Source organism: Meles meles, chromosome 6 (genome assembly GCF_922984935.1).
Source record: "Meles meles chromosome 6, mMelMel3.1 paternal haplotype, whole genome shotgun sequence".
Classification (NCBI taxonomy): domain Eukaryota; kingdom Metazoa; phylum Chordata; class Mammalia; order Carnivora; family Mustelidae; genus Meles; species Meles meles.
In genome coordinates this window covers 64,488,694-64,510,287 of record NC_060071.1, presented here as the reverse complement: position 1 = coordinate 64,510,287, position 21,594 = coordinate 64,488,694, and the positions used below count along the sequence as shown (strand labels likewise).

The window sequence follows — 21,594 nt, the reverse complement described above, 5'->3', positions numbered from 1 at the left end:
AACTCAGTGCCTGGATTGCTGTCGGAATGTGGGCCCCAGATTGCCAGTCTCCCAAGCTTTCCCAAAAAGCTAGAAAAGCAGATTTTTAAAAAATGAATTTTCCTGAATCTTTAAATGTTAGTAACTAATCAAAGAAGCTAAACCGCTGTTTGCATCAAAGCATGATTGGCTGCCAGCATGGAACTTTTTGATTAGCTTTCCTTCACATCTAATGTACTTTACACAGGTTACCCTCATTTACTTGGTGTGGCTTTTCTCCCTCTTTCCCTCTCCCATCATGTGACCTCCAGTGATATGACCTGCTTACCTAGCCACTCCTTAAAGCTGAGTTTGAATCGTTCCTTCCCCAGCTCAAATCTGTCTTCACCAACATATTCACCAGTACTGCCTCTACCCACCAAACTCCTGGCTTTCCTTCTCAGGGTTTGAGTCAAATTGAGCAGCTCGTTGGTCAAAACAAGACCCATGGTCTTCACTGCCAGGCTTTTGCTCACTCTGATTTGTTGTGCCTGAAACACCCACACCCACCTGCTCATCTCTTTTTATAATTCCTCCATGAAGCCATTTCTCAACCTCCCTCTTAATTTCCATGGCTCCACCAGCCTCCATTTTATTCAACAGCCTTTTGTTAGACACCTTGTATCCCCAAGCATGGCCTGGCATAGGGGACACTGAGGTAAATAAGACTCCATCCCTGGGGCACTTGGCTGGTTCAGAGGAGCACATGACCCTTGATCTCATGGTCGTGAGCTCGAGCCCCGTATTGCGTATAGAGATCACGTAAATAAATGAACTTACCATTAAGAAAAAAAAAAAAAAAAAAGCCCATCCCCAGCCCTGCTGGAGGAGCCTCGTCCAGGTGAGGGCAGACCTACACTACCACCGGCCACGTGTGCCCCCGAGCTGTACACAGCGCAGGAGAGTGGAGAGGGCAGCAATGGGCTTTGGCTGGAGAAACAGCAAACACTTTTTGAACTTCATCACGAGGTAAGAAGAGGCTTTCTGGGGGAAAGGCACTTGAGGTAGGGGCAACAGGCTGTGCAAAGGAATGGAGATCTGAAAGTTCAGAGAAAGAGGGGGTATAAAAAAGCGAATGGCTGGGAAAGTCACCGAAACAAGCGATTTGGGAACCAATCTGTTTCTGACAGTATTTGCATTCCTTTTGCTTGCACTCCACAGTGTAAGTTCTAGAAGGGTGGAGACTGTGTTTCAGCTTTTGTGGTTCCACACCTGCTGCCTGCCTGGGACTGTGTACCCTTGCTCAAACGCTTTCTGCAAAAACATACGGCCTGGTAGTGGTGAGAGTGCCCCCTAGTGGCCCCTGTGCGATCCTTCTGCCCGTTGTCCTGGCTGACCCGGCAGTCCTCCCTGCACCCCTTATCTTACTGGCGATGGCACTTTGACTGGCATCGTCTCACCCCATCTCCACCCCTCCCTAAGAGGAGGATGTTCCTTTCTGTCCAACAAGCAATTAAGCATTTATTTTTCGTTGATCACCGTTGGAGGCATTGGGCTACAGAATTTCATGAGTCATCCATCACCTCAGCCTTGGAGGTGCTGCAGAGATCCAAGGGATAATGGGGGTTGTCCCTAGGGCTAGAGGCACTAGAGGAACCGAAACCATTTTGAGTCTTGAAGGATGGATGAATTGCTGGCAGAGTAGGAAGCCAAAATTCAATGTCCTCTGAAGTGGGGGGGGGACCCAGAGTTAACAAGACTTGCCTCTGCTATCTATCTACTATCATTTACTAAGGTCATGGAGGGGATGTGGGGTGATGGAGACCCGAGACTACAAAGATACCATCTGTTGTCTCCAGAAGTTCACAATCTAGAGGGAAGACAGGTAAGGAGAGAGAGAGAAGGGAGCACTTTCTGCTCAGGGCCTGTCTCCCACCTGAGTGAGGGTGGGTGCCTTTGGGGAAGAACAATTAGGCCAAAAGATGAGAAAGTAGGATGTGGTCCAGGCTGAGTGCGTGACAGTTACAAGAACACAGTAGTGTGTTAGTGATCGAAAGGAGGCTCATCCTGGGATGTTAGAAAGGTTCTGCTTTTTAAAAAGATTTTATTTGAGAGAGCGAGCGAGCAAGCGAGCATGAGGGGGGAGGGTCAGAGGGAGAAGCAGACTCCCGGCTGAGCAGGAAGCTAGATGCAGGACTCCATCCTGGGACTCCAGGATCATGACCTGAGCTGAAGGCAGTCAACCCAGTCAGCCAGGCACCCAAGGTTCTGCTTCTTGATCCAGGTGCTTGCCTCCTGGGTGCATGTGGTTATGGAAATTTCATGGAGCTGTACACTTCTGGGAGCCAAATATGTACCCTTACCTGCAATCATTTGTAGCCCCCAACCTTTCACATCTTCATGTTTTAAGATTTATTTAGAGAGAGCATGGGCAGGAGGGGCAGAGGGAGAGTAAGAGAGAAACCCGAGCAGACTCCATTCCAAGCTTGGAGCCTGATGCTGGGCTCAATCCCATGACCCTGAGATCATGACCCGAGCTAAAACCAAGAGCTAGATGCCCAACTGACTGTGCCCCCCAAGTGCTCCTCCGTGTTATTTTTCCGTACAGCAATTATTATAGTCCAAAAGTATCTCTTTGGTAAGACTAGGAGCCATGTTAGGATTTGAACCCTAACATATCCTCAGTACCTCTAGGACCCTGGGAACTCAGTTTTGCTGAGTCAGTGTCCTGGAAAATGGGGGATAATAATAGTACCTTCCCTCATCACAGGGCTGGGTGCCAGGCAAGAACTTAAGATACATAAAGCACTTACGCAAGGCTTCCTGCATGCTTATTTTGACAATATCCGATTGGAGGTGTAGTGCACATAGAAGCTCAATATATAATTTGTTGAAGAAATGAATGAAAGGATTTTTTTCCCAAACAAAAACTGGCTGAAACACAGCAGGGTGTGGGGTGGAGTACCTCAGTTAAACGCCCCTGGGCAGGAGCTCAGAGCCTGGGGAGCAGTTATACTCCTGTGAAGAGGCCAAAACTTCTTTGGTGGGAGGGGGTGCAGGGGAGACAGCGGTGACCTAGGCCCCCACACCAATAGGAGTGAAGACCTAGAGCTCAACACCATGCTCCCTCCCTGCCCCTGAGTTCTCCACTACACACAGCACTCAGGATCTGCCCCAGCAACCAAGCAGGCTTGTTGACAGGGCTCAAACCAGGAAGACATAATGCTACCAGGCAGCACAGCAGCCTCCCTGGGCCCCCTTCTTCCATGGCCCTCTCACCGCTCCCTTCTGGTGGTCAAACTTGGCAATTCTTTCCACCCTCAGGGGCTGAGGGCAGTTTCGGGAAGGGTGGGAAAACCTGCTAAGCAGGGTGGCCAAACCGGGGAACCACGGAACCGGTTGTACAGGGCAGTCCTATTCCACCGCCTCCCCCCTTCCCCAGCAGCCCTGTCCCTCTCCTGCCCCACAGAGCAGAGGCGGTAGCCTCACAGAACCAACCATTTTATTACCCTGTGGGTGGACTGGGGCCTGTGGAAGGCGGGGGGGGGGGGGGGGGGGGGGGGGGGAAAGGGGCGGTGTGTGATGCCTGAGAGCCCTGGGGCATGTGGGGAGGACACAGCAGCTGCCGGCTGGCGGGCTGGCGGGCTGGCGGGGCCTCATTCTTGGAGGAAGGGAAGAGGCAGCCTCTTTCCACTCCTCTTACCCATCCCCATGACATTAAATAAACAAAAAAGCAACTTTACAGCACAAAATATACAGGGACATTCTTGCCCCTAGCCCTGGTCTGTGCAGAGTGGGAAGGGGAGGGCTTGGGGGGCCTCCAGTTTCTGACATGACCACAGGCCCCTTCCCAATGCCACAGGGTGGGGACAGGCCACTGTGACCAAGAAACAAAACTCCAACTTCTTCTGAAATCCTAGGCAAACAGGTCCATCTGTGTGTGGGACTCGGCTCAAAGGTTTTTGGCTCCTCCTAGACCCTGGAGCTTTGTCAGGAATGGGAGGCCTAAGCTTCATTGAGACGTCTCCCAGAGGGGCTAGAGCCCTGCCTCAGAAGCAAAGTGGGCCTGGGAACCAGGCTGTAGGAGTCTGGTCCCGCAGTTTTCCCCGGCCCAGGCTTCCATCTTGGCAAGGAGGAAGCAGGGCCAGGCAAGAGCTGGAAAGAGGCTGCGAGAGCCCCAGGCTCAGAGGGGCCGGGTCGTGTGGTTATAGACCAGGTGCTCCGTGTCCTCTGTGGTGGAGACCGTAGAGTTGGCAGGGGTAGGGGGCTGAGGGTGGTGGTGTTGGCGGCGGTGGCGGTATCTGTGGAGGCCCTTCCTCTGGTTCTTGAAAAAGCAGTAACCCAACAGGGCTGTCACCACCACGATGCAGGTGACCAGGAGGACCGCAACGGCCACCTCCACGGAGCCTGGGGGAAGAAGGGGCATAATGGAGGCGAGCTCCCAGGGCCTGCTCAGCTCTGATGCCCACCCCCCACTCCGTGCAGAAGGACCAAGTCAGATGGATGCCAGGTGTGAATCGACCTCCAGCGAATAAGCAGCTGGGTTCCATCAGAAGCTCAAGGAAAGGCCTGGAACTCTGACGGCAAATGTACGACATGCACTTTCCCATGCTTCCTTCCTCTGCTTGTGGCTATGGGCACTCTGTCCCTTTAGCCAACCTCAGGATCCTTCTCAATACAGGTTTTGGCAGTCAGCACTGACCACACGGAGCTAATCCTTGGGAGGACACCCACCCGTCCATGAGAGGGCAGACCAGGGCTCACCTATGTTAGGAATGGGGCTTTCCCGGCGGAGCCCGAAAACATCCTTCTCTACAAAAGGATGAGGAGAGAAACAAGTCAATACTCAAGGCTCTGAGACTCAGCTGCTCCTTAGCGCCCCAGACCACCCACTGCCACCCTCCGCTACCCCCATTCCAGGTACTCTGATGATGAGCCAGGACTGGCCCAGGCCTGGAGACAGAGCACAGTGCTCTAGCTGAGCCCTTTCCCGCCTCGCCTCCTGAGCCCCACTGCCCAGCTCACTGGAGACACCGCGACAGGATGCAAGACACTGCTGCTCCTCCTCAAAGTTGTTCTTGTTGCCGTAACAGCCACCATAGGTAAAGCGGGCACAGCGTTCACTGAAGGGGTTGTAGTACCAACGTGGAATGTTCTCCTGGCAGAGGCCTGTGTCTGGCAGGTCCACACAGTGCCCTGGGGGGTACAGAGCAGGCCAAAGGGGTGAGCGGGTCCATTGGGGGCCTCCCTGCTGCCATTCACCAGGCTCCACAGGATCACTGCTTCCTGCCTCATGCTGAGACGCAGGGAGGGCTTCAGGGGGCCCCAGAAACAGCTGGCCCTTCTGGCAGTTTTGCCAGAAGCAAGGAAGACAGATCCTGGACAACAATTTTAGGCCCAGAAATACCCTCCATTGACTTGTGTAACTGTTTTTTATTGTTATTCATTTATTTATTTATTTTCTTTTTTTTTCAGCTTTTCCAATTGTGTCACAGTCTTGGTTTTTCTATCCAACACTGGATGGTCTATCTTTTAACAAAGGCGGCTCAGGGTCTGAGCCCTAGTGGGGCTAGGGCTAAAATTTATTAACATTTTTTTAAAAGACTTTATTTATTTGACAGATAGAGATCGCCAGTAGGCAGAAAGGCAGGCAGAGAGAGAGGATGAGAAGCAGGCTCCCCGCCAAGCAGAGAGCCGGATTCGGGGCTCGATCCCAGGACCCTGGGATCATGACCTGAGCTGAAGGCAGAGGCTTTAACTCACTGAGTGACCTAGGTACCCCTATTAACATTGTTTTATTATGGTTATTTTAATAACCATATTTTTTGATTTGCAGCATGTAATAGTGGCTTTCCATGTATGCTAGTGAGATGACATTTCCTTTAATACATTAAGTTTGTTTATTTATAATAACATTAAGTTTAAAAAGTACTTGACTTTGGGCACCTGGTGGCTTAGTTGGTTAAGTGTCTGCCCTCGGTTGAGGTCATGATCTCGGGGTCCTGGGATTGAGCCCAGGATACTAGGATTCCTGCTTGCTCGGTAGGAAATCTGCTTTTCTCTCCCTCACTCTCTCTGCCCCTCCTTCCTGCTCATTCTCTCTCTCTTTCTCTCAAATAAATTAACTCTTAAAAAAACAAAGTACTTGATTTATAGGAAAAATGGTAAGTAAATCACGTCTCGGTGATATGCAGGCATGGTTCAATCTCTGAAGGTGTTACGAGGAGGACCCATGCTTGGGAAACATGGAAATGAAGAGAGCCTAGTTGCCCGCCAGCTTTCTACCTGCAGGGGACACACCCAGCCATGAGGCTGGGACCCCGGATGCCCTTGGGCTGCCCCAGGTCCTCCCTGCCACAGAGCCACCCCCATAGGGAGGGCAAAGGGGCTTGGTATTAAAGGGATCCTTGGCTTCTATCCACCCCACCCTGTACCCCCTCCCTCAGGCCCCTCAGGCACCCTGGAGCAGTGAGGGAAGACAGCAGTGCAGGCCTCTGTCCCGGGTCCGGGCACAGGGGAGAATCTCACCTTTGTCACTGCGGAAGTGGATGTTCTGGAGCTCCTCGAAGCCACTGGTGTCTGCAAAGGTGAAAGGTCAGAGGCTCAGACCCACAGGGGTCTCCCCCCGGGGTGCAGGGTGCACAGTGCAGGCCTTCCCCACCCTGGCCCACCGCCCCTCCCTCTCCTAGGCCTCACATTTCTCACAGGTGGCCTCGTCGGAGGCATCGGGGCAGTCGGGAGTGTCGTCACACTCCAGGAAGCTGTCGATGCAACAGCCGTTGCGGCAGCGGAACTCGGTGGGGTGACAGGTGCCAGAGCACACTGGGTGGGGCAGGATGGCATTAAGGGTGAGGTCAGGCTCAAGCACAGGTCACCAGGTACCAAGAGTCCATCATCGACCTGGCCTCCTCTACCCCAACACAGCATTATGACACATCCCCTGCTCCCCGACCGGCACCCCTGCCCCCCACAAGCCCTCCCGCACACAAACTGGGCAGATCCTGACAGGGTGCTGGGCAGCAAGGGGTGGGACACTTGTGGTCCTTCCACATCCTATGAGTGCATGAATGGGCTGGGCAAAGGGAGCTGGGGCAGTGACAAAGCCATGACCTGGCCGAGGTGAGGGGAAGAGGGAAAGGAGCAAAGCTCACCCGGACCGTGCCTTTCTAGTGAGGGGCCTAGAAGAAAGAAAACAGATGAGTGAGAGGAGTCAGTGCCAGGTCCCGGCAGGGACAAGCTGACAGGGGCACCTGGAAATGAAGGACTCCCCCGCCCACTGCCCTGACCGTCAGAGAGACCACCACGGGGAAAGTCACCTGAGCCCCAAAGCTACCCCGTAAAGGCCCACCTTGCACATCCCTGCAGGCTAGCTTGCACTCCTCTTCCCGAAGATAGTTGTTCTTATTGCCCAAGCAACCTCCGTAAACGAAACTCTTGCAAATCTGTTCTTTGGGGTCGTAGTACCAGCGGGGGAAGGAACCGCGGCAGCGGCCCACCTTGCTGGATGCGAGGCAATATTCTGGGGGGAAGGGAGAGCTTGTGAGGGGCCACATCAACAGAGAGGCCTGGCTCCACAAACGGCCTCCCTACCCCCTCCCTCACCTTCTGTCTGCTTGGGGGATAGCACAGTAACTGTGACATTGGTCATGCTCTCTGGCTTGTTGGAATGGGCCGCTGTCAGCTGGAACACGTAGGTGCCTTCCTTGAGTCCCCACAGCTTCACCTGGTCCGGCTCATTCTTCTACACACAGGAAGAGCCATGAGGCTGGGACCCCGGATGCCCTTGGGCTGCCCCAGGTCCTCCCTGCCACACAGCCACCCCCATAGGGAGGGCAAAGGGGCTTGGTATTAAAGGGATCCTTGGCTTCTATCCACCCCACCCATCTGGAACCTCAGACTGGCCTGTGGCCCTGGAAAGCTGAAGTGGGAGTCAGGGAGCCAGTCCAGTGTCTCACCTCTACTCTGACATCCGTGTCACCCTGTAGTAGGTACCAATCTGTGTTCTCCATGTCCTTCAGCACCAAGGGTTCCTGGGGCTGCACCTTCAAGTCTATGCCTGCCCGGACCTTGGGGATCCGGGATGCTGAGGAGGAAGTTAAGGTCAGGTCAACTCTCACGGAATGGACCAGAGCTCTCCTGAAGTTGGGGAACAATACGGGGCCACATCGGGGCTCAGCAGCATGCATAGGGCCCAGGTAGGGGCTCACAACTAAATCGGCATCCTGCCTTCTATTTAGATGTGTCTTTGGTATACTGAAGGCATTTTTTTTTTTTTTAAGGATTTTATTTACTTATTTGAGAGAGTGAGAGAGAGAGCATGAGCAGGGGATAAGGGGCAGAGGGAGAGGAGAAGCAGGCTCCCTGCTGAGCAAGAAACCTAACACGGGGCTCAATCCCAGGACCCTGGGATCATGACCTGAGCTCAAGGTAGATGCTTAACCAACTGAGCCACCAGGTGCCCCTTGAAGGCATTTTTAATCTAAAACCTGCTTCTGGAAGCAAAATACAGAGCAGTTATGTCCCATCTGATCCCAAATAAGGAAAAAATATATACGAGAGAGGAGCTTATTCCCATTTTCTGTAACAACCAGGTATTTGTGCTAACTGCTTTAAAAAGTTAAAGTAAGGGGCACCTGGGTGGCTCAGTGGGTTAAAGCCTCTGCCTTCGGCTCAGGTCATGATCCCAGGATCCTGGGATCGGGCCCCACATCGGGATCTCTGCTCCGCAGGGAGCCTGCTTCCTTCTCTCTCTCTGCCGGCCTCTCTGCCTGCTTGTGATCTCTGTCTGTCAAATAAATAAACAAAAATCTTAAAAAAAAAAAAAAAAGTTAAAGTAACAATATTTTTTGAAAAGCCAAGTAAATAAATATGTAATTAACACTATTACCCCTCATTCTGCTGGTCTGGATTGCTGGCTGGGAAAGCCAGCCTGGTAGAGATCTGAAACACAGTGTCCTTGGGCAGCAACATGGCAAGCCTTGGGTGTCCCAGAGCTCGCAGCCACGGGAGGAGAGTGCTTGCCTCTGGCACCACAGACAGACTCTGCCTCCCCTTATGAGGGGTCTCCAGGGAGTCACACCCTCCCTCAGTCTGACAGTGCCTGTGCCTGCGGCTTCCCCCAGTCTCAAGTTAGGGGCTTGGGAGAAACAAGACCAAAGCAGGATTCCTGCCTGTACTAGGGTGAATGCTGGGACCCAAACTACATATCTAACTCCAGAACTTGTCAATGTGACCTTCTCTGGAAAAAGGGTCTTGGCAGAAGCAGTGAAGTTAAGCATCTCCATATGAGATCATTCGGGGTTAGCTGGCTAGGCCGATCCAATGACACGTCTTTATAGAAGACAGAAGAGGAGAAAACAGAGTGAAGGGAAGCCGTGTGAAGACGGAGATAGAGACGAGAGTGATGCAGCCGCAGCCAAGGAACACCTGGAGCCGCCAGGAGCTGGAAGAGGCCAGGAAGGCTCCTCCCCGACTCTTCAGGGAGACCCGGGCCCTGCCAACACCTGGATTCCGGACTGCTGGCCTCCCGAACTGTACGACAATAAAATTCTGTGGTTTGAAGTCACCCGGTTTGTAGTACTTTGTTTCAGCAGCTGCAGGAAGGGAGACGCTGCCTTTGAGGGGACTCCAATCCTGCTGGGCAGATGACACTGAGCACCAGGAAGCAACATGGAGAAAAGACCAGTCAAGATGAAGCAATGTGTGGTGTGCGTCCTAGACAAGGAAGTGGACACGCCGAGCGGGGAGAGGCCACAGGAAGTCAGCGGAAGGAGAGAAGGCTTTCTGGAGCCCCAGTGGACAGCGAAGTAATGAGTTTCTAATTCTTTAATTTTTTTTTTTTTTAAGATTTTATTTATTTATTTGACAGAGAGAGATCATAAGTAGGCAGAGAGGCAGACAGAGAGTGAGAGGGAAGCAGGCTCCCCGCTGAGCAGAGAGCCCGATGTGGGACTCGATCCCAGAACCCTGAGATCATGACCTGAGCTGAAGGCAGCAGCTTAAACCACTGAGCCACCCAGGCGCCCTCTAATTCTTTAATTTTTGTCTTTTTTTTTTTTTGGTTTGGTTGTGGGGAAGATGTGCTGTGCTGTGCTATTGATAACAGCAGAAAACGTGAGCCAAAAAAAGGAGCTGGGGTTTCGCAAGGCTGGTCTGGAGGACAAGAAAGAGGCCAGCGTGGTAGGACATACCTCAAAGGGCTCTCAATGCGGAGCCAGAGCACGCGGACACAGCAGAAATGACATTCAAACATTTAAGAACTGGAGCTACAGGAAGGGAACAGCCATGGCCATGAGCAGTGGCAGAGTCCTGGAGGCCAGGGCTGCACCAGACACAGACTTCCTAGATGCATGATCGGGGTCCAGGAGTCTGAAGGGAGGGGCCCTCCCAAGCTCCAGGATACAGCAAGTGATCCCTCTGTCCTGAATTACTCCCCCCCTCCTTTTTTAATTTTTAATTTTATTTATTTATTTATTTTTAAGATTTTATCTATTTGACAGAGAGAGATCACAAGTAGGCAGAGAAGCAGGCAGAGAGAGAGGGGGAAGCAGGCTCCCTGCTGAGCAGAGAGCCCGATGCGGGGCTCGATCCCAGGACCCTGGGTTCATGACCTGAGCCGAAGGCAGCAGACACTTAAAACAACTTAAACGACTGAGTCACGCAGGTGCTTCCCCCCTCTTTAAAGATTTTATTTATTTGGGGTGTCTGGGTGGCTCAGTGAGTTAAAGCCTCTGCCTTCAGATCAGGTCGTGATCCAGGGTCCTGGGATCGAGCCCCGCATCAGGCTTTCTGCTCAGCAGGGAGCCTGCTTCCCTTCCTCTCTCTGCCTGTCTCTCTGCCTACTTGTGATCTCTGTCAAATAAATAAATAAAATCTTTAAAAAAAAAAGATTTTATTTATTTGTCAGAGAGAAGGAGCACACCCAGGTGGAGCGGCAGAGGGAGAAGCAGGCCGCCCTCTGAGCAGGGAGCCCAATGCGGTAATCTATCCTAGGACCCTGGGATCATGACCTGAGCTGAAGGCAGATGCCTGACCGACTGAGCCACCCAGGGGCCCCATCTTGAATTACTTCTCTGAAGCGAGGAGGCCAGTGAGGGGACCAGTGCAGCAGTTCAGGGCACATGCGAAGGGAGTACTTGGAATTAGAGGAAATGGAAAGGAGGATGTGGTAAGAATGCCAGACAGACACTTCCATTGTCTGACAGGCACGGGCAGGTGGGAAAGAAGTCAGGGCGCAGACAGAAAGGAAACCCAATCTAGAGGGAACCTGTGGGGTTCAATCAGAGAGGCTGAACTTGAGGGAGGGAAGACCACTGAGAGGAGTGACCAGCAGGCAGCAGAAGTGTGCCTGCGAGCTCCGGAGAGACCAGAGATGGAGAGAGATATGGAACTGGATTTACTGACAAAGCTTCCAAGAGTTCAACATCAGCTGGCGACCGTATCATCTACAGTAAGAGCTGACAAACTCTGGCCTGCAAGCCAAATCTGGCCCACTACCCGTTATACTTTTAGATGGTTGAAAAAAACCAGAAGATTAGTATTTTGTGACATGGGAAAGCACCTAAATTTCAAATGTGTGTCCATGAATTGGAATACAGCTTCACCTGTTCAGTTATGTATCGTCAACGGCTGCTTTCGTGTTACAAGAGAGTGGACTGGCTGGAACAAAGATTATATGGGCCACAAAGCATAAATATTTCCTATTTGAACCTTAACAGGAAGTTTGCTGACCCTTGATCTAAGTCACCTACGTTCCTAACCATCATGCCACAACTGCATTTTTGCCCCTTTCCAGATCAGAAAACTGACACCAGAGAGGTTCAATGACTTGCCCGGGGTCACTCAGTTTTTGAACAGAAAAGCTGGGATCTGGACCCTGGTCTATCTGACTCCATAGCTCTTTCTAAGACACCGTGCTATAAGTCACCCATCTACTTAGAAGTGTGATTATGACTGCTTTTTATAATCTCAGGGTTGTTTTTAACTTAGGCAGTACATATATAGGATAAAAAATTCAAAAAGTACAAAAGAGGGGCACCTGGGTGGCTCAGTGGGTTCAGCATCTGCCTTTGGCTCAGGTCATGATCTCAGGGTCCTGGGATCGAGCCCCGCACCCAGCTCCCTGCTCAAAGCTGAGTCGGCTTATCCCTCTGCCCCTCCCCTCCTGCTCATACTCTTTCTCAGATAATTAAAATCTTATATATTTTTTAAGATTTTATTTATTTGACAGAGAGAGACAGCCCACGAGGGAACACAAGCAGGGAGAGTGGGAGACCCATTCATACTATTTTGTGTGTGTGCGTGTGTGTGTTTGTGAGTATCAAGAGAGATAGTACTGAATTCAGGAGCATGCAAGATCTCTTTCGTGGTTTTCCCACAGTATGTTTTGGAAATCATTCCATAGCAACACGGAAACAATTTCCTTTTTTTTTTTTTTTTAAAGATTTTATTTATTTATTTGACAGACAGATCACAAGTAGGCAGAGAGGCAGGCAGGGAGAGAGAAGGGAGGAAGCAGGCTCCCTGCTGAGCAGAGAGCCCGATGCGGGGCTCGATCCCAGGACCCTGGGATCATGACCTGAGCCAAAGGCAGAGGCTTTAACCCACTGAGCCACCTAGGCGCCCCGAAACAATTTCCTTTTATTTCTGGCTGCACAGTACTCAGTATATGAATGCACCATAACTTACAACTTAATTACCAAGTACACCGGTCTCCTCTTGATTTAGATTCTTTCTTTTTTTCTTCTCCTCTCCCTTCCCTACTAAGAACTAAACCATACTGCCTCAGGTATATTATTATTATTATTAAAACAGCATTACCATATCCAATTATAGGCTGTGTTGACGGACATTTAGATGATTTCCAATTCTGCACTGTTATAAACAATGGTACAGTGAGTAACTGGTTGGTAAGCTGGTTTACACACATGTAAGTATGGCCACCAGATGAATTCCTGCAAGTGGAACTGTGTTGGGGGCTATGTGCATTTACTTGGGTTGTTGGTTTTTTTTGTAAATATTTTATTTATTTGACAGAGAGATCACAAGGAGGCAGAGAGGCAGGCGTGTTGGGGCGGGGGGGAAGCAGGCTCCCCGATGAGCAGAGAGCTGGATGCGGGGCTCGATCCCAGGACCCTGAGATCATGACCTGAGCCAAAGGCAGAGGCTTAACCCACTGAGCCACCCAGGTGCCCCCATTTACCGGGTTTTTAAAAAGTTTTAATTTATTTATTCATTTAAGTAATCTTTATACCTAACATGGGGCCTGAACTCACCATCCCGAGATCAAGAGTCGCATGCTGTTCCGACGGAGTCAGCCAGGCGCCCCCTTTTACAGTTTGGATGGATATTATTGAACTGCCCTCTAGTAAGGCTCTACAGAGAGTTATGTCAAGCGTTGAGAGTGAATTGAAAGGAAGAAGAGAAGGTAAGAGATAAGAACGCTAGTGGGAGGCTGAGTCACAGAGATTCCTCTTTGATGAGGCAGACTCACACAGGGTGGACCCAAGAGGGAAGACCAGGACACACAGGGCCTGTGAAGGATGGGAGGAGAGAGCTTCCACAGAAAAGCATGTCAGATGCAGGTGTGGAGGCCTAGAAGAATGAGAAAAGGAGGCCCTGGCTTCCCGGGAATGTGGGGAAACAGAATCAGAAGAGCAGGAAAGAAAAGCCCCTGTCTGGACCGAACCCACACTCTGGGGGCCTGGCTGGCAATCAGTAAAGGGTCCAAGAAGGACAGGTTCTGGGGTGACTTCTGAGAAACAAGGCCATAGGGGTGCCTCCCTTGTTACATTTTTCAGAAAGCTGAAGACAAGACACCCCCCAGTCTCCCTAGCAGATAGACAGGCTAGCCCCAGTGGACAGTGGAGTGATGCGCCAGACCTTGGGCCAAACCAGCCACATCCACCCAGCCCCAGGCCCTGGGAGCAAGGGGCAGATGCTCCACCCTTCCACTCCCTACTTCCTACCCCCTCAAGAGGGCAAAGGGCCAGAGTGGCCATAAAGCCAGCCCCTCCCCCTGCTGCCAGGCCTCAGGACGTCTCCAGGAAACAGACTCCTCCTCCTAAGCCACTCCTCCAACAGAAAGAGGGGGAGGGCAAGTGAGGGGAGTGAAGGAAGGACCAGAGTGCTCCGGAGGCCAAAGGAATCTGGACTGGACTGGCCTGGCCACAGACAGGGAAAGGGGAACAAGCTAACCCACCCTGTCGAGGATTTCTCTACCCTGTGCAAGAATCAAAGGTTTAGATGCCCCGAGCCTCTGTCCACCTTGCCTGTCTTGATCCATCTGAGCCTCCAGGATGGCTTTGTCCAGCTTTTTCCCACCTCCAACCTCTAGCGAGGCTCATCTGAGAATGGACTCCTTGATACCAAATAGCTCCCCTTCACCCCCCAGAGCACTGCAGCGCCCTTAAAAATGGCCTGGAGGGGCGCCTGGGTGGCTCAGTGGGTTAAGCCGCTGCCTTCGGCTCAGGTCATGATCTCAGGGTCCTGGGATCGAAGCCCGCATCGGGCTCTCTGCTCAGCAGCGAGCCTGCTTCCCTCTCTCTCTCTCTCTGCCTGCCTGTCTACTTGTGATCTCTCTCTGTCAAATAAATAAATAAAATCTTTAAAAAAAAAAAAAAAATGGCCTGGAGCTCACACTCCGTTCACACCCTACCCAGCTTCCTCAGTGACCCAGGAAATCCCCACTCCACCCTGTGTTGTGCAAACAGGCCAGTCTGGGGGCTGGGGGAGATGGGGAGTTTCCAAATGAGGAAGGTTGGTCTCAAGACCAGGGAGCCCCAACCAGCTCATCTCCCTGACCAGAACCCAGAGTTTTAGGTTCAGGTTCCGGAGTGGGGGTCCCATGGACCCTCTGTCAGAGCAGGAAGGCACAGCAGCTTAGGTCAATTAGTGTCATCACCACCTACACTCTGTGCCACTTCCTTGTGGAACAGGCTCAGGCCCTGGGCCAGTGGGATTCAGGTGGCCCAGCCTGGCCCAGAGATGGTGTCCACTCTCCACCTCCCCCACCCGGAATTCTCATCCCACCATTTCTCAGAGAGCCAGGAGAGCTACTGGAAGGACAGGGAGAAGAGCAGGTCCTTAACCTGAGAGAGAGACACTGGCCCAGGAAAAAGCTAAACAGTCTCTTTTCCACTTTCCAGAACGGAGACCACCCCAGACTGAGCACCAGCCCAGTCCTGGCCCCCAAATTGCCCAGCCTCTGGTTCTGTTATCTCCTGAGCTATTTTGGGTCAGAGTGCTGGGTTTCTACCAGAAAGGGTGGTCTTATGCAGGAAAAACAGCACGGGACTTTTGAAGATCCTGCCTGGGTTGAGTCCCACGTCTCCCATATATAAGCAGTGCCATCCTGGGCTAATTATTTAACACGGGAGTCAGTTTCCTAATCTAAAAAGTGGGCTGACGACTAATAGCACCCTTTTCAGAAGTGGCTGTCATGAGGCCAAAGTCAGAGGCTGAGTGGTACAGCCATCAGTCAACTATCAAGTGCTAACAGAGGTTATCAGCTGTGACCCATCCCTGCCCTGGAGCCCCACCTGGCCAGAGCAGCGGGAGAAAAAATGGGGAACGAAGGTCTTTGGAGGGGCCCTGATCCCAGTGCAGTGCTCAGTCCCAGGAAGAAGGAAGAGCCCCCACCTTGCCCTTATCCCTGGAAGTAAACAAGGCTACCACATCCTCAGCTGGGAGAGCCCTGCCTGGCTCACCGCGTCCACACACACCTGCCTGGACAGCTGACATCCCTCCCCTACCAGGTACGAATACCAGTGGGCTGACTCACAGGGCAACCCTCATCACCCCCACCCCAGAGCCTCTGGGTACTGTGCCCACAACACCATCCCGTCCTCTTTTAGGTCAACCCCTGACCAGGCTTGTCTTTTAGCATCTGGGGTCTGGCCCTTTCCTCCAGACCACCAAAAGGCCAAAAGATGGGGACGGGGGTGCAGACAGAAGCCAACCTGTCCCTGCTCCGCAGCAGAGCAGACATCCTCCCTCAGGCTCACTCAACAGGGCCTCAAGGTGCCTAGAACAGTGCTTGGCAGGGGGTGCTTACCTAGTCACCCTGAGGCCTCCAGGCAACTCACTCCCTGGCTGCGCAGATCACAGTCAGGAACTAGGATTGGCAAGGAGCTGCCTCCTCTCTCCCAAACACACATCCCGGAGCACCAGCCCATTCAACATCCTGAATTCCGGACCCAGAGTCTGGGCTCTAGAATGTTTCCCCTCCCCACTCACGTACCCTGCCCTTTGTTTACTGCTTGTACTGCCTACTTCTGAGGAGGAGTCGGGGCAGAAAGAGACAGTCCTCCTTACTGCTTTCTGATGCTCGCCTTCCCCAGGACTCCGTGACCAACCCCTTTTCTAAGTTTCCCCCAAATCCATCCCACCCGTTTCCCTCGTCCTTACCGCCAAAACCCTTGGTCCGCAGCTCGCGGTAGGAGTGGTAAACCTCCCGCGTGAGGTAGTTGATGAAGCCCTCCCTGGGCGCGAACTTGCATACGAAGCTCTGCTCGTAGAGGCAGTTCATTAGGAAACAGGCTGCAATGGCGTCCTCCCCGCCGTCGGGCTGCAGCTCCACCAGCGCCAGGTTGCAGTTCTGGGTGGTGCAGCAGGCGCGCACGCAGTCCCAGCCGCGGCGCACGGTGGGGGAGCCCAGGAAGGTGGCCCCGTTGCTGACCGAGGCCTCGGTATCGAGCACGAAGGCAGGCACCCCGGCGGTAAAGCGGTCCAGGCAGGGGGCTCCCGTGGGCAGCCCGGTGGGTGCGGGCGGCGGCCCAGCCTCGGTGCCCAGGAGATGGAGCGCGCACAGGAGCCACACGGCGACTGCTGGGACGCGGGCCTGGGAGAGGCGGGCGCAGGCCATCATCCTCCCCTGGGCCGTCGCCATCCTCCCCACGGGGGTCACCTTCACTGCGCGGGCCTCTGGGCTCCGAGGGTGCTAGCGATCTGAAAGAGGGTAGGGGACGGGGAAGGAGACACACGGGATCAGCCCGACGCTTCAAGGGAGGCGAGCCGGCCGGGAGTTAAGTCGGGGGAGGGCTGGGGAGCACCCCGCGCCCGGGGAGTGAGGAAGGGGACGCGGGCCACGTCGCGCGCACTCCGGGTGAGCCCGCCGCCCGACGGACGGTCAGATGGACGGCTAAGGAGCCCACGTACCCGGACACACGCAGCAGCGCCGAACAAAGGACCGAACATGCTCCGAGCCCGCTCCGTCCCCGCCTCGCGCTCCGGGGCCCGGGTTACCTGCGCAGGTGAGTGGGGTGGGGCCCGGCCTGCCGAGGTTCCGGTCCCGGCTTCCTGCGCGGCTCCGGCCGCCGCTTCCGCCCCGGTGCCGGGTGCGCTGGGGCTCGGCCTCCTCTTCTTCAGGTTTCTGGTGAAACTGAGTCAGTGCGGCCGGGGCGGGGCGGACAGTAACCCTGGCCCCGCCGGCCCCGCCCACGCCCGGTGCGCTCAGCTAGCCCAGCCCCGCCGAGCCCCGCGGAACCGCGGCCCCGCGGCCCCGACTCTCCCGCGCGCTGCTCCCCGCGGGGGCTCTGAGCGGCGCCCCTCCCGCCTGCTCTACGTCCGCTCCGCCGAGTCCAGGCTCGCGGCGGGGTCCCGCGCCCCAGAAGTGCAGCCGGATCCCTGGAGGCCCGGACGCCGCCGGGACGCCGCAGCGAGGTCGCCCCCTCGGGGGTCGAGCGCTCCGAGGCGGCTGCCTCCGGCCTCCCTTTCCGGTCCGGGCCATCATTCCCAGTCAGGCCTGAGGCAATGGTGAAGGGACTGGGGGAGGAGAAACCGGGGAAAGCCCGATGCAGACGATCTGGCGGGCGTCGTCAGCCCTCGGGAAATCATTTCCATCTCGTGGCGGGAAGAGATCCCCCGAAGCTGTGGGGTTGCACCTTAGATAACTGGAATCCGGGATGCCTGTTCCAGCGTCACCGCCCTAGCCAGCTCCGGGAAGCCCTCCTTTCTGCCAGAGTGAGCAACTGAGGCAATTCCCTCTTCCACGCTTTCCTGCGGGACCTGCCGTGGCTCCATTGCGTTTGAGGCCCTTCCATACCGTGTATCAAGGCTTACGTTCAGGGTTCAGGTCTCCGTCGGAGCTGAGTCCCTGTTAGCTCACTGGTCTGCTGCCTCGTCCCCTGGAGCATAGGTTCCCTCTTCTCTCCCACGAAGAAGCTGTTCCTGGTCAACAGCTGGCCAGGAATGCCATCTTCCAGCAGAATGCCATCCTTGAAAGATAGAGATTCCATCCAGCTCACCAGAGTAGTTGAGATAATGACCTTCACAGAACCCTGAGCTCCTTGAAGCCGTGAGTGAAGAACTCCTCTGAAAGACTATTCCTGCAGAGCAAGACAGGTCCTATTAATCTCTCCCAAAAAAAGAGATTCCACACCTTTTCACAATGACTTAACAAACCCCACCCAGTGGAACATTCTTCTAAATTTCTCATGTAGAGCAGCTTTACCTACTAAGTCCTGTAGCCAACCTGCAACATCCCCCAGCTGCCTACCTTCTGGGTGTTGGGGTGGGAATCTGGGGTCTGTCTCCCTTCTTTGGATTTTCTGCTTTTCTCCCACTGCCCCCAGCACAGTGGACATAGGGCAAGGATGTTATGCTGGAAGTGAAGCAAATGATTGTGCAGTTACTGGGAAGAAAGGATTTTGTTGTGGGTTGATTTTTGCCTTCCCCAGTGCCCTATACACACAAGAATCCTAACACAGGAGACTATTACCTATGGTAACATTACATAACCATAGACTGATCATTATATCCATCCACACCATTATGAAAACCTATATTCATCAAGCACTGACAGTGTCCAAACCCTTAGGTTCCTAAGCACTTCCCAACATTGCCCCATATACTCAGACCAAGAAAGCAGGTATTATTTTTATCGCCAATATACAGATGAACAGGCAGGTTGTGACAGGTAATGTGGCAGGTGGCAGAGTGAGGATTGACATCTAGGTAAGCCAATTCCATTGCTTTAGTGCCTACACCCTGGGCTTTATAGCACTTGCAGCTTTGATTTCAGCTGGCCCTTCTGCCCTCACCACAGAATTTAACCTGCCCAAAGCAAAAACTTCATTTTCAAGTGGTGAAAAAAATCACCTTGAGGTAAGACACTAACCAGTACACTTGACAGAGATGATTACTAATACTCACAGGAACTCTGAGAACAGTTTCCACTTTGCAGAGAAGTTCACTAGCTCCAGTGAGGTCACAGAGTAAAGAATGGGAGGCGAGGCTGGATAGGGGTTGAGTTGATGGGCTTTAGACTCAGGCTCCTGGGTTTAGATATCGTCTGCCATTTACTCTCTGTGTGGCCTTTGGCAAGTTAGTTAGCCTCTCTGTGCTTTGGTTTCCTTGCATACAATGTAGGGCTTCATAGGTTATTATGAGGCTTACATGAGTTAACACAGATTAAACATTTGCTACCATGAATGCCCAGTAAATGCAAAAAGTAATAGAGCCAGAATTTTATTCCAAGTCTCTCTGACATCAAAAACTAATTTTTTCCCACTTTCCCACTTTCTTTCCCACTACTTTCCCACTACTAGGAGTGCAGCCATCTCCCAGCTCCCCGCCCCTGCTGAGTAGCTGTGTGAAGCCATCTTCCATCCTCATCTCCAGTTGAGCTGGCTGGCAGAGACCAACTGCACCTGCCAAGCCCCGCCCAAGATGCAGAATGGTAAGTAAATTAAAAGGCTGTGTTTGTTTTACACCTTTACATTTTGGGGTGGTTCGTTATGTGATAATAATATTTGAAATAAAAGGGTAATACATTTATAGATGAAATTTTAGTCCTAATTAATGATCCATAAGCAATACATTTTATAAATTTCAGTTTGGTTTTTTATAAAGACTTACTTATTTGAGAGAGACAGAGAGGACGTTTGTGAGTGGGGTGGTGGGGAAGTGCTGAGGGAGAGACTCTTTAAGCTGACTGACTCCCTGAGCAGCTCAGAGCCTGATGTGTGGCGGGATCCCAGGACCCTGAGATCATGACCTGAGCTGAAACCAAGAATCAGATGCTTAACCGCCTGAGCCACTCAGGCGCCCCTAAATAAAATTCCAGTTTTAATGATCTAAGTCAAAGTCCATGGCTTCTCTTGATAATGCAGAACCAACAAATTTTCATCAGGAATTTTGGGGAAAGTAATGTAATTCTTTAAAAAAAAAAAAAGATTTTATTTATCTATTTGACAGACAGAGATCACAGGTGGGCAGAGAGAGAGGGGTGGGAGGGAAGCAGGCTCCCTGCTGAGCAAAGAGCCCAATGTGGGGCTGGATCCCAGTACCCTGAGATCATGACCTGAGCTGAAGGCAGAGGCTTTAACTCACTGAGCAACCCAGGACCCCCAGTAATGTAATTCTATTCAAGGTGAGGCCGCTGTCATTGGTTCAGTCTTTATTTAAAGGAGACAGGTTCTCTCAGATGATGCCAAAAGGGGCATTTTTAAAGAATTCTAGTAGTGTCAGAAATGCTCCCACAATATTCCAGTGTGATAGGGGGCCTCTAAATGGCCAGCAGTGGTCCAGACCTACAGTATTCTTGCCTTTTTGTAACCCCTTCCCCTTGAGTGTGGCTGGGCCTAGTGACTGGCTTCTGGTGAGTAGAACACAGCAAAAGTCTCAGGATGTCACTTCCTGGTTTAGACTGCAGAAAGACTGTGACTTCTGTCTTGCTTGCCGCCATTCTCCTCTCAGTGCCCTGGCTCTAGTGGAAGCTAGCTGTCATGTGGCGAGTAGTTCTCTAGAGAGGTCCTTGTGACAAGGAACTAATGTCTCTGACCAACAGCCCTGACCAGCAGCTGACTTGCAGCCTTCTGAGAATCCCTGACCCAGGCAAGCCAGCTAAGCCACCTGTTACAACGGTGATAGAGTAAATACTTACTGTTGTAAGCTGCAAAATTTGTTATACAGCAATGTATAACTAACATTCATTAACTGAAAAAATTAGGATATCAAACTATAAGCAGTTTATTTGGTACAACTTTCCAAGGAGCTAATATGACCATAAATATTAAACCCCCCTAAAATTTTACACATCCTGTGCTCGCTTCGGCAGCACATATACTAAAATTTTACACATCCTTTGTCCTTGTCATTCCGCCTCTAGAAATTTCTCTTAAGGAAAAAGAAAAATCATGGAATTCTAACAAAGGAATAGTTACGAGGATGTTTAGAACAGTGTTATTTATAATGGCAAAAAATTGGTAGCAGTCTGTATATCTAATAACAGGGGATTGAGTAACTATATCATGGAATTGCTACTAATAGAACAGGTTGAAATCCATTAGTGAATCTTAAAAACAAAGTGACTTGCTGTCAGCATTTGAAAAAATAAAATGAAATCGATTTGAAAATATCAGAGGGAGGGGCGCCTGGGTGGCTCAGTGGGTTAAAGCCTCTGCCTTCGGCTCAGGTCGTGATCTCAGGGCCTTCGGCTCAGGTCATGATCTCAGGGTCCTGGGATCGAGCCCCACATCGGACTCTCTGCTCAGCAGGGAGCCTGCTTCCTCCTCTCTCTCTGCCTGCCTCTCTGCCTACTTGTGATCTCTGTCTGTCAAATAAATAAAATCTTAAAAAAAAAAAAAACTTAAAAAAAAAAAAAAGAAAATATCAGAGGGAAAAAAAAAACCAAAA

The 21,594-nt window shown here is 52.2% G+C and overlaps 1 protein-coding gene across 2 annotated transcripts; it reads right to left on the bottom strand.

Annotated features, from left to right (window-relative positions):
• Positions 1-2,346: 2,346 nt before the first annotated feature.
• SPINT1 (serine peptidase inhibitor, Kunitz type 1) lies at positions 2,347-17,519 on the bottom strand. 2 transcript variants are annotated; one of them, XM_046008863.1, is made up of 11 exons: positions 17,203-17,519; positions 16,366-16,905; positions 7,914-8,041; positions 7,561-7,699; positions 7,307-7,477; positions 7,110-7,136; positions 6,655-6,780; positions 6,487-6,537; positions 4,984-5,154; positions 4,723-4,770; positions 2,347-4,365 (listed from the first exon to the last, which is right to left on the bottom strand). In XM_046008863.1, exons 2-11 carry the CDS (start codon positions 16,844-16,846, stop codon positions 4,142-4,144), a joined length of 1,566 nt encoding a protein of 521 aa, XP_045864819.1. In that variant the 5' UTR covers positions 16,847-16,905; positions 17,203-17,519; the 3' UTR covers positions 2,347-4,141. The 2 variants fall into 2 exon arrangements, with proteins under 2 accessions (XP_045864819.1, XP_045864818.1); XM_046008862.1 differs by having other exon boundaries at positions 17,116-17,512.
• Between the last annotated feature and the right edge of the window lie 4,075 nt (positions 17,520-21,594).

Excerpts from the sequence above, each read along its gene's own strand:
- SPINT1 (XM_046008863.1), bottom strand. The coding sequence starts at position 16,846 with ATGGCGACGGCCCAGGGGAGGATGATGGCCTGCGCCCGCCTCTCCCAG. Across the intron at positions 7,137-7,306 it reads AGCCTGCAGGGATGTGCAAG|GCCCCTCACTAGAAAGGCAC; the intron begins GTGGGCCTTTAC and ends TCTTTCTTCTAG. Across the intron at positions 6,538-6,654 it reads CGAGGCCACCTGTGAGAAAT|ACACCAGTGGCTTCGAGGAG; the intron begins GTGAGGCCTAGG and ends TCACCTTTGCAG.